Here is a 12,081-nt window from a genome sequence, read left to right as displayed (position 1 = left end):
AACTACAAATGTAAACTAGTAATTAAAGACTAATATGTACAAGACTGATGAGACAAGATGACACTTTTACTGTAAATACAAAGCTTTATCACTTGGACTGTTCAACCCCAGGCCACTCTTGTAGCTGAATGTTTTCTACATTTTAAGATTAGGAACCATATGTGGCACTCTGGACATCATTCGTTCATTCATTGGTATTATTTATGTTCTTAACTGGGCCACCCCCATATCTTTATAAATGACATGTCATTTGTAAAGACATGCCAGGCTGACAATAGGATAATGTAAACAACACTGCCAGAGCCGCAATGAGTTTATAGTAGGTGTGTGAATGATCAACAATCAATATTATTGGCAGAAATAGAAGGCCCCAAAATCAAATTTTGCTTAGGGCCCCATGGAGGCTTGGGCCGGCACTGTATATATATATATGTGTGTGTGTATATGCATATATATAATTTATTTTGTAATCAGATTAATCACCCTTTTGAATTTGGATTCATCATGAATAATCGCAGGTTAATACTTGCTTTCATAATTGAAATTATTTTTTTTTTAAATACCCCAATTAATGTTTGGACGCAAATGCAATTTTATTGTCAGGATGTCAGTCAGGGATGTTTTACTTAACTGCACGTCATACGTTTGCACACAATATGGTAACAGTTTTATATAAAGTCCAATCAGGGTGTATTTTACAACAAAATTTGACAGCGAGCGCGTTACATTTTTAATAACACATTATAAACAGAGAGGGCACCTTTGATTGATTGATTGAAACTTTTATTAGTAAATTGCAAATGAAGAAAATACATCATATGTAACAGTACAGTACATATTCCGTATAATTGACCACTCAATGCTAACACCCGAATACGTTTTTCAACTTGTTTAAGTCGGGGTCCACGTTAATCAATTCATGGTACACATATATACTATCAGCATAATACCTGTATATATTTATATGATATCTGAAGTGCACCCAGGTTTACTAGTACTGTATTCGAGAACCAAGCACAATATCCATCCATCCATTTTCTACCGCTTATTCCCTTTGGGGTCGCGGGGGGCGCTGGAGCCTATCTCAGCTACAATCGGGCGGAAGGCGGGGTACACCCTGGACAAATCGCCACCTCATCGCAGGGCCAACACAGATAGACAGACAACATTCACACTCACATCCACACACTAGGGCCAATTTAGTGTTGACAATCAACTTGCATCTAAATTCAAGCTGCATATATGCCATCCACTGACACACTAGCCTGTCATTGAAAGTCCCGCCCACTCAGTGGGCGTTACATTAAACGGAGATTTTATTGGTTTAGAGTATCTGTCGTTTCAAAGCAAACACGTAATTGGTTGGTCAAAGTACGTACAGTACATCCAAATTCTTTAAACCAGTTACGCCTTTTTTTTTTTTTGCTTTACGGCATGATTGGCAAAGTACGCCTTACGTCATTTCCGTCGCTTGTCGCCAAAGTAAAGTTTTAAGAAGAGCTGAAAAGGCGGCGAGTGAGGACGATATCAACTACTGTGCTACACTCAAACGAACTGTCAACCCGCCAAGATGCCAGCTCAAGTCATAAGTGGGAAGGAAGTGTCGGCGTAAGTGTGTTTTTTATTTTTTATTTTTTTTAGGTCTGGTGTTTTCGTTTAGCATGTCAATGTCTGTTTTTTTAGGTCTCGTGCTTTCGTTTAGCATGCCAGTGTGAGTTCAGGCTTTACGAGCCCAGCGAAGCATGGTGCTGGCTAACTTGCCAGCTAGCAACTCAATTAGTTAGAGGCTACTGAGTCAAAATACTGCTTATTCACTATCAGAGTATATTGTATTTATTTTCGTTTTTAAAACCTTTGCACGTGTTACTGTAAGTATTGTGCAATTTGTTCCAATACGTTAGCACTGTCATGTAGCAAGTGATGACCACGTGAATTGATATCTATTTTTAGGCGTTCCTAACCTGCTTGGCATTATTTATCAAACCCTTAGTATGTGTTTTAATGCTAAACACCATAAACTGCATCTAAAATGTCTTATGCAAACCCAGTTACTGCAACACATGCTGCAGTATTGTGTAAGAACTTAGAATCTGACCTTTTGTCCTCTTGGTCTAGTAAAATCAGATGGTTTGTTTGAGGAACCTTTGCCAGTGTTGCTATTGTTAATACATAATATTTGAGATTGTTATTCATTATTTGAGTTGATAAAAGTTTCATGAATTGTATGTGCTGGTCACGAGCCCTTCCACTCACAGTCCTTCACTGCACTAATTATCTGATAATTTAATACAGCACAAAGAAACTATAGACGGAGACTTTACGTTCATCTCCTGTGAAGCATGACAAAACCTGGAATGTTACTACTTTCTGTACTGAATTTGGCCTTTATGCAAGTTTTAGATGGTCATTTACATTTAACAGTGGGATTTGTTACACTGGAGAATTTGAGCACAACCACTATACGACATCTCTGGGTACTCAACTGCCTGGTAAATAATATTAAAGCGTGAACCAAATGCATCTTTCCACAAACATTTAGTTTTGGCATGGATAAGGGCTGCAAAAACATTTAGTTTTTTCTTGCTTATAATTCTGTTATAGACACACATGCACACAAACCATGTTTTTGGACCAGCAAAACATAAGACTTTATTATCATCTTCACTAGCATTCATTTCGACTCTTTCTTTCTAGAAATTAATAAATTACCGAACAATACAGAAAATAATCAAGTCAAAAAGTTGGATATATGTTGCATACAGTCATGCACGTAATAAAGACACGCTAAAAGAAAAGTTGATTAATCTCTCAGCCAGGCCAGCGGGGCCAACTCGCCCTGGCCAACAGGACTCCCTGGAGTGAAGGGGAGTGCTGAAAAGTGTCTGCCGTCATACCAAACATACCGTGCAGGATGATTCCTTAAGTAACATGGCAGTGTTTATTTATGATGCAGGTTGTTAAATAAATTAAACAAACAAAAAAAAAAAATCAGCATAGTTTAGATACAGTATTGTTTAAATCAAAGTTAAATCTCCCCTTGTTTTTGTTAGCCCTAGTATGCACAGAAAGATAAGTTGATGGTGTGTGTTTTGAAATTCCTGACTTTTGTAGTTAATAAATATTGTTTAAACAATTGCATATTTATAAGAGTCTATTAATGATTATCTCATTTAAACTAAACTGGCTCCGACTATCTTTCATCTGGGTATAATCCAGATTGCATAACAATTTAATCATTAAATTATTATTTGCTGTAGAAAATGACAAGATGGACTTTGTTACTTTGGATCCAAAAGTGAGTAACTACTTAAGTAGTATAATTATGTAGGTCGTAGTATTTTACATTGTTGTAAACATGGATGCAAAACAAAAATAATTCAAATCAAAGTTGTCTTCATACCCTATTAAAAAATAAGCAAGTGAAATATATTTTATATTATCTCAGTTCAGTAAAATTATCAGATGAAAAATGTCTTGGAAGTCCCCATTAGTCTGTATCAGCCCTTTTAGAAACTTCTCTTTTGTGAATAAATCGTGTCATGCATGTATAATATGCGTAGATTAATTAACTGCTGTGTGCAACTCGTGCAACCTGACAGTCACTCCAGCCAAGTTAAATTAGGTCATCCTCCAAGAGTCACGCTTTGTCTCTCCTTCTCATCACATGGGGATAAGCTCCACATGTGTAACTTTCGTTTGTGACGAGAACCCAAACAAGTGCAACAAAATAAGCCATTAACTTAGTTCACATATATAGACACATTGATAACGCTTACTATGGCCTTTAGGTTCTCAAAGGTAAAGTCCAGCAAACTTTGCGTCACTCGCTTGAGTGTTTTGTCTTTGATTGGCTCAGTTGACTGATCTGTTCCCTCGATGTCAACATTGGCATTGTTTCTCCTTCTCTACAACATACATTTTTTTAAGATAAAGGGTAACAATTGGAACACTGTTCTGGAGGCCTGATGTTGCATGTGCATACAAAACTTTATTTTTGTTAGAGAACAAGTCAGATACTGTACTCTAAAAGAATAAAAAATATTAATATTTTTTATACATTAACTGCAGTAGTGTTGTACAATTTAGTTGATAAATACATTTTAATTGAAAATAATAAAACATGATGATAAATTATTTATAAATACATGTACAATATATATATAATATATATATAATCACAAAATGATAAAAAAGACAAACTATTAGATACTTCCAAAAATATACAGTAGATTAGTTAGATTTAAATATATTAAAGTATTAAAATATATCTCTGATACTGTACATTAATAGAATACAATAAATAATGTATTAATTACATCATATGCAGTAATTATATTTTTTATAATATTTGTGATGTATGAATTTAATTTATAGTATTTAGGTAGTAATACCCTGTCCCACCGTGGCAGCACGGTGAAACAGGTGTTAGTGCATGTGCCTCACAATACAACTACCTGAGTAGTCCTGTGTTCAATCCCGGGCTAGGGATCTTTCTGTGTGGAGTTTGCATGTTCTCCCCGTGACTGCGTGGGTTCCCTCCGGGTACTCCGGCTTCCTCCCACCGCCAAAAACATGCACCTGGGGACAGGTTGATTGGTAACACTAAAATTGGCCCTAGTGTGTGAATGTGAGTGTGAATGTTGTCTGTCTATTTGTGTTGGCCCTGTGATGAGGTAGCGACTTGTCCAGGGTGTACCCCGCCTTCCACCCGAATGCAGCTGAGATAGGCTCCAGCACCCGCCACGACCCCAAAGAAGGGACAAGCGGTAGAAAATGGATGGATGGATGGATGGATGGATGGATATTTAGGTAGTGTTATACAATTCAGTTAAGAAATAATTAAACTTGAATAGAATAATAAAAAAATATATACATATCAATTTGATATATAAGTATATATAAATATATAATGCATCGTGATGATAAAATAATAAAACTATGACAAAACGATACATTTAAATACTTCCAGAAATATAGATTAATTAGGTGTAAAATTAATCGAGCATTTACAGCAGGGATGGGCCAACTATGGCCCGCGGGCCACATCTTTTTGTCTTTTTGAGTCGGCCTGCCAAAAAAATAAAACAGAATTGAACAAATTGTGTAATAATTAGGACCACATGAATTGTCCTGTAATACAAACTAATTCCACAGAGTGGCGCAATAGGACTGCAGTATGATTGATTGATTGCACAGCCCAGGTACACTTTTTTTTGCTGCTCCTGCTCTGACATCACTTTTTAGGTTTTAGGCACTTTTTTAAACTGCAGAATCCACTAGGAGGCACTGTGCACATCTGTATTGCAGCTTGACCATGTAGTGAAGCCAGTTATAAAGCTCTAACTTTACTCGTGAGAGGGCACTTCACCATCGTCAGTTTATTACATTTCTTGACGAGACCACCAGGACTTGCTTTACCATTCCAATGTCCGCTGGTTAAGTTTGGGTAAAGTATGTCAACGTGTGTGAGAGCTAAAACAGGAGATGATCTCATTTTTGGAGCAACTTGAAAATGCTGACACTTTCCCTGAGCTGAATGACACCGATTGGCTTTGTGATTTAGCGTTTGCTGTGGACATACTGGCACACATGAATGAGCTGAATGTGAAGTTACAAGGCAAAGACCAGTTTGTACATGAAATGTACACAAATGTCAGAGCTTTCAAAACCAAGCTGACTTTATTTTCAAAACAAATGTCAAACGAGTCATTCACTCACATTATTTATTTTCATGTACATTTTTTTATTCAGCGAAAAGGCTGTAAAATTCTATTCTGTTTCTTTAGATCGTCTGTCATATTCATTTTTTAACTTTTTATAGTCTTTTTATAGTCATATTGTGAGTGTATTATGTGCTTAGCTTTTACACTTTTCTACTGCATTTTAGGAATTTATTCCACTAATGTTGAACAACCTACACATGTTTAAAGTGTTCCTTAAAAAAGGGAACCAGGCACACATATAGCAGAATGTGACATTCTTTACAGCAAAAATATTGTGTCCAAAAACACATAGACAAACTCAGTGTCAGGTTAAAAATCAGAAATAAAAGAATAAGACCGGGAAATATTTTCACACATTCATCAGTCAGTCACTCCTCTGTTACACGGAAATATCCTGCAGTTATCATGCCATATATAAAGTATGGTGTGTGTGTGTGTGTGTGTGTGTGTGTGTGTGTGTGTGTGTGTGTGTGTGTGTGTTTATATTTACATATATACAAACATAACACACCGGCCCCCCAGATATATTTTTACCGACCAATGTGGCCCCTGAGTCAAAACAATTGCCTAGGTCTTATTTACAGTATAAGTAACTGGATGGTCAACCATTTGGCTTTAGTACCCTGCAGCCCTAATGCTGTTTGGTATGCTATGCCAATTGTGATATTAACATATTTTTGTGCTATGATATTCTCCCCAGGCAGGTGAGGGATAGCCTAAAGAATGATGTAGAACAAATGAAGCTTCAGAACCCCAACTTTCAACCTGGTCTGGTCATTTTACAGGTTAGTAAGTAGGCCAGTCAAAGGGTAAAACAGATGTTTCCATGTCTTTCCACTCTACTGAAAAACTTAATTTGCAATGTTCTCCCTAATGCAATCTTTACGCCATCTGGAAGTGGCCAGCAAGTGAAAGGGACTGAACTTGGTTTATCTTTTTTGTTGTTGCTGTTTTGTTACTATCTCTCAATGTTCGAAAAGATAATCTCCGTAATTCATAAAGCAACATTGTTTGTCTCTACAGGTTGGGGATCGTGATGACTCCAATCTCTACATTGGCATGAAGCTGAAGGCTGCAGCTGAGGTAAATAATTTCATCTCAACCTCACTTCGGCTGTAAGATGGTTTATAAACATTGAAAATGACAGGTTTCTTAACTTTGAGTAGATTGGAATACATGCCACACACTTGAAACTTCCCAATACTGCAACTGAGGAAGAGGTGAGGATTTTTTTTTTTTAAACTCTGTAGATACCGTATTTTTTGGACTATGAGTCGCAGTTTTTTTCATAGTTTGGCCGGGGGTGCGACTTATACTCAGGAGCGACTTATGTGTGAAATTATTAACACATTACCGTAAAATATCAAATAATATTTTTTAGCTCATTCACGTAAGAGACTAGACTTATAAGATTTCATGGGATTTAGCGATTAGGAGTGACAGATTGTTTGGTAAACGTATAGCATGTTCTATATGTTATAGTTATTTGAATGACTCTTACCATAATATGTTACGTTAACATACCAGGCATGTTCTCAGTTGGTTATTTATGCGTCATATAACGTTCACTTATTCAGCCTGTCGTTCACTATTCTTTATTTATTTTAAATTGCCTTTCAAATGTCTATTCTTGGTGTTGGGTTTTATCAAATAAATTTCCCCCAAAAATGCGACTTATACTCCAGTGCGACTTATATTTATTTTTTTCCTTCTTTATTATGCATTTTCGGCCGGTGCGACTTATACTCCGGAGCGACTTATACTCCGGAAAATACGGTACTGCAATGTAGCATAGCACAATTGATGATGAGTTCAATGTTTTCTGTTTCAGATTCTTCACAGTATCTCAGAGGTGAATGAAAACTCTGCGGTCCACGGCCTCATTGTCCAGCTGCCCTTAGACTCGGTCCACAAGATCAACACAGAGAGGGTGACTAACGCTGTGGCACCCGAAAAGGATGTAGACGGGTAAGTACAGGCTAGCTTAAAATCCAACTTTGATTCACTTAAATGACAAACTCATAGGACAACAAGTCATTACACATTTTAACAGCACTTCATTTTATCTTCATCCTATGCAGTCTGGTTTCAGAGCTTAACACACGACACAGTCAGTTAATTTTATTTTCATAGAAAATATCAAACATTTGCTGGACGAAGGTGATGTGGGTGGTGCTGTGTTTCTCGACTTAAAAGTAAACCTTTCTTCAGATGCAATAAACGGTTAGAAATACACTATATTGCCAAAAGTATTTGGCCACCTGCCTTGACTCACATATGGGCTTGAAGTGCCAGCCCATTCCTAACCCATAGGGTTCAATATGATGTCGGTCCACCTTTTGCAGCTATTACAGCTTCAACTCTTCTGGGAAGGCTGTCCACAAGGTTGTGGAGTGTGTTTATAGGAATTTTCGACCATTCTTCCAAGAGCGCATTGGTGAGATCACACACTGATGTTGGTCGAGAAGGCCTGGCTCTCAGTCTCCGTTCTAATTCATCCCAAAGGTGTTCTATCGGGTTCAGGTCAGGACTCTGTGCAAGCCAGTCAAGTTCATCCACACCAAACTCTGTCAACCATGTCTTTATGGACCTTGCTTGGTGCACTGGTGCACAGTCATGTTGGAAGAGGAAGGGGCCCGCTCCAAACTGTTCCCACAAGGTCGGGAGCATGGAATTGTCCAAAATGTTTTGGTATCCTGGAGCATTCAAAGTTCCTTTCACTGGAACTAAGGGGCCAAGCCCCACTCCTGAAAAACAACCCCACATCATAATTCCATCCATCCATCCATCTTCTTCCGCTTATCCGAGGTCGGGTCGCGGGGGCAGCAGCCTAAGCAGGGAAGCCCAGACTTCCCTCTCCCCAGCCACTTCGTCCAGCTCCTCCCGGGGGATCCCGAGGCCTTCCCAGGCCAGCCGGGAGACATAGTCTTCCCAACGTGTCCTGGGTCTTCCCCGTGGCCTCCTACCGGTCGGGCGTGCCCTAAACACCTCCCGAGGGAGGCGATCGGGTGGCATCCTGACCAGATGCCCGAACCACCTCATCTGGCTCCTCTCGATGTGGAGGAGCAGCGGCTTTACTTTGAGCTCCCCCCGGATGACAGAGCTTCTCACCCTATCTCTAAGGGAGAGCCCTGCCACCCGGCGGAGGAAACTCATTTCGGCCGCTTGTACCCGTGATCTTGTCCTTTCGGTCACAACCCAAAGCTCATGACCATAGGTGAGGATGGGAACGTAGATCGACTGGTAAATTGAGAGCTTTGCCTCCGGCTCAGCTCCTTCTTCACCACAACGGATCGATACAGCGTCCGCATTACTGAAGATGCCGCACCGATCCGCCTGTCGATCTCACGATCCACTCTTCCCTCACTCGTGAACAAGACTCCGAGGTACTTGAACTCCTCCACTTGGGGCAGGGTCTCCTCCCCAACCCGGAGATGGCACTCCACCCTTTTCCGGGCGAGAACCATGGACTCGGACTTGGAGGTGCTGATTCTCATCCCAGTCGCTTCACACTCAGCTGCGAACCGATCCAGTGAGAGCTGAAGATCCTGGCCAGATGAAGCCATCAGGACCACATCATCTGCAAAAAGCAGAGACCTAATCCTGCAGCCACCAAACCAGATCCCCTCAACGCCTTGACTGCGCCTAGAAATTCTGTCCATAAAAGTTATGAACAGAGTCGGTGACAAAGGGCAGCCTTGGCGGAGTCCAACCCTCACTGGAAACGTGTCCGACTTACTGCCGGCAATGCGGACTAAGCTCTGACACTGATCATACAGGGAGCGGACCGCCAAAATCAGACAGTCCGATACCCCATACTCTCTGAGCACTACCCACAGGACTTCCCGAGGGACACGGTCGAATGCCTTCTCCAAGTCCACAAAACACATGTAGACTGGTTGGGCAAACTCCCATGCACCCTCAAGGACCCTGCCGAGAGTATAGAGCTGGTCCACAGTTCCACGACCAGGACGAAAACCACACTGTTCCTCCTGAATCCGAGGTTCGACTATCCGGTGTAGCCTCCTCTCCAGTACACCTGAATAGACCTTACCGGGAAGGCTGAGGAGTGTGATCCCACGATAGTTAGAACACACCCTCCGGTTCCCCTTCTTAAAGAGAGGAACCACCACCCCGGTCTGCCAATCCAGAGGTACCGCCCCCGGTATCCACGCGATGCTGCAGAGTCTTGTCAACCAAGACAGCCCCATAGCATCCAGAGCCTTAAGGAACTCCGGGCGGATCTCATCCACCCCCGGGGCCTTGCCACCGAGGAGCTTTTTAACTACCTCGGCAACCTCAGCCCCAGAAATAGAAGAGCCCACCACAGATTCCCCAGGCACTGCTTCCTCATAGGAAGACGTGTTGGTGGGATTGAGGAGGTCTTCGAAGTATTCCCTCCACCGATCCACAACATCCGCAGTCGAGGTCAGCAGAACACCATCCTCACTATACACGGTGTTGATAGTGCACTGCTTCCCCTTCCTGAGGCGGCGGATGGTGGTCCAGAATCGCTTCGAAGCCGTCCGGAAGTCGTTTTCCATGGCTTCCCAGAACTCCTCCCATGTCCGAGTTTTTGCCTCCGCAACCGCTGAAGCCGCACACCGCTTGGCCTGTCGGTACCTGTCCGCTGCCTCAGGAGTCCTATGAGCCAAAAGAACCCGATAGGACTCCTTCTTCAGCTTGACGGCATCCCATCATTGTTCAAATATTGTAACGTCTGTCGAGACGCTTATCTCCATTCGGTGTCACACGTCCACACCATCAAAATGCCGAGGCAAACATTTCCAGATCAACACCGTATGGAAAAAATTTGTGATTTTTTTAGTTGTGATTTCCTTCTCTGCATGAAAGTTTAAAAGTAGCATATATTAATTCAGTATGAAGAATAATGTTTTAATGTAGACATGCAATCCTTGAAAGAAAATTTTGAAAATCAAGACTACATTTCCTGCAAATGGGTGCATTTCTACCCTATATTTGAACTTTAGATTTATTCTCATATCAAACTCTTTTGGCTGTCTTTTTGACACTTACATTCGGCGCCCCCCTCCACACCCCGGATTATAAATTATGTAAATAATTCAATGTGATTATCTTGTGTGATGACTGTATTATGATGATAGTATATATATCTGATAGTATATATCTATATCATGAATCAATTTAAGTGGACCCCGACTTAAACAAGTTGAAAAACTTATTCGGGTGTTACCATTTAGTGGTCAATTGTACGGAATATGTACTTCACTGTGCAACCTACTAATAAAAGTCTCAATCAATCAATCAAAACACATAGAATCATCATACTGCTGTGATTATATGCATCAAGTGTTCATTAAAGGCTAAGGCAAAATATTGAGATATATATCGTGTATCGCAATATGGCCTTAAAATATCGCAATATTAAAAAAAGGCCATATTGCCCAGCCCTAGTTTCAATGATGCCATTTCTGTTTGTCATGTATAATTTTGTCTATTTTGTGTTTATCCTTGAATAAACAGGTCAGTTTCTTGTTACCAACCATTGTGTATTATTCAAACTCCCCTAATTCAGCTGGCTAGTTGTTATCAAGAGTACTAAAACCCTTTTCAACATGATTCTGACAACTAAGTAGGCTAAATAACTTTAAACTTTAATACATGCTCGGATAGGCCAGTATCGGTCGGTATCGGTATCGGTCAGTATCGGTATCGGATCGGAAATGCAAAAACAATATCGGTATCGGATCGGAAGTGCAAAAACCTGGATCGGGACATCCCTAGTCCACACTAAGAAGGATAAAAACAACTTAAATATACTTGATTGCTAAAACAAAGTAGATGCGGGAAATATCGCTCAAAGGAAGACATGAATCTGCTACAGGAAAATACCAAAAAAAGAGAAAAAGCCACCAAAACAGGAGCTCAAGACAAGAACTAAAACACTACACACAGGAAAACAGCAAAAAACTCAAAATAAGTCACGGCGTGATGTGACAGGTCGTGACAGTACACCTACTTTGAGACAAGAGCTATATTGATGCATGCTTGGTTATGGTTTAAAGTCATATCCAACAATTGCGACAACGACTTTTTACTGTCAACTGAGATACGTTTTTTTAATGATTTCTGCTGGTGGTGTACTTCCGGATTTTTTCAACGCAAAAAATGTGCCTTGGCTCAAAAAAGGTTGAAAATCACTGAACTACAGTCATACCAAAGACTATAAAAATGGGACCCATTACCTCCCTGCTTGGCACTCAGCATCAAGGGTTGGAATTGGGGGTTAAATCACCAAAAATGATTCCCAGGCGCGGCCACCGCTGCTGCTCACTGCTCCCCTCACCTCCCAGCGGGTGATCAAGGGTGATGGGTC

General features: G+C 40.6%; 1 protein-coding gene across 2 annotated transcripts in view; it reads left to right on the top strand.

Moving 5' to 3' along the window:
* The first annotated feature begins 1,460 nt into the window (after positions 1 to 1,460).
* Positions 1,461 to 12,081, top strand: part of mthfd1b (methylenetetrahydrofolate dehydrogenase (NADP+ dependent) 1b) — a 51,313-nt gene continuing 40,692 nt past the window's right edge. For both annotated transcript variants that reach the window (XM_061968625.2, XM_061968626.2), the window contains exons 1-5: positions 1,461 to 1,608; positions 6,424 to 6,508; positions 6,747 to 6,806; positions 6,890 to 6,943; positions 7,555 to 7,691. In XM_061968625.2, coding sequence (XP_061824609.2) covers positions 1,571 to 1,608; positions 6,424 to 6,508; positions 6,747 to 6,806; positions 6,890 to 6,943; positions 7,555 to 7,691 — 374 coding nt within the window. In that variant the 5' untranslated portion in view covers positions 1,461 to 1,570. The remainder of the gene's footprint in view (positions 1,609 to 6,423; positions 6,509 to 6,746; positions 6,807 to 6,889; positions 6,944 to 7,554; positions 7,692 to 12,081) is intronic.

Source organism: Nerophis lumbriciformis, linkage group LG08 (genome assembly GCF_033978685.3).
Source record: "Nerophis lumbriciformis linkage group LG08, RoL_Nlum_v2.1, whole genome shotgun sequence".
Lineage (NCBI taxonomy): Eukaryota > Metazoa > Chordata > Actinopteri > Syngnathiformes > Syngnathidae > Nerophis > Nerophis lumbriciformis.
This window is presented reverse-complemented; position numbering and strand designations above follow the sequence as displayed.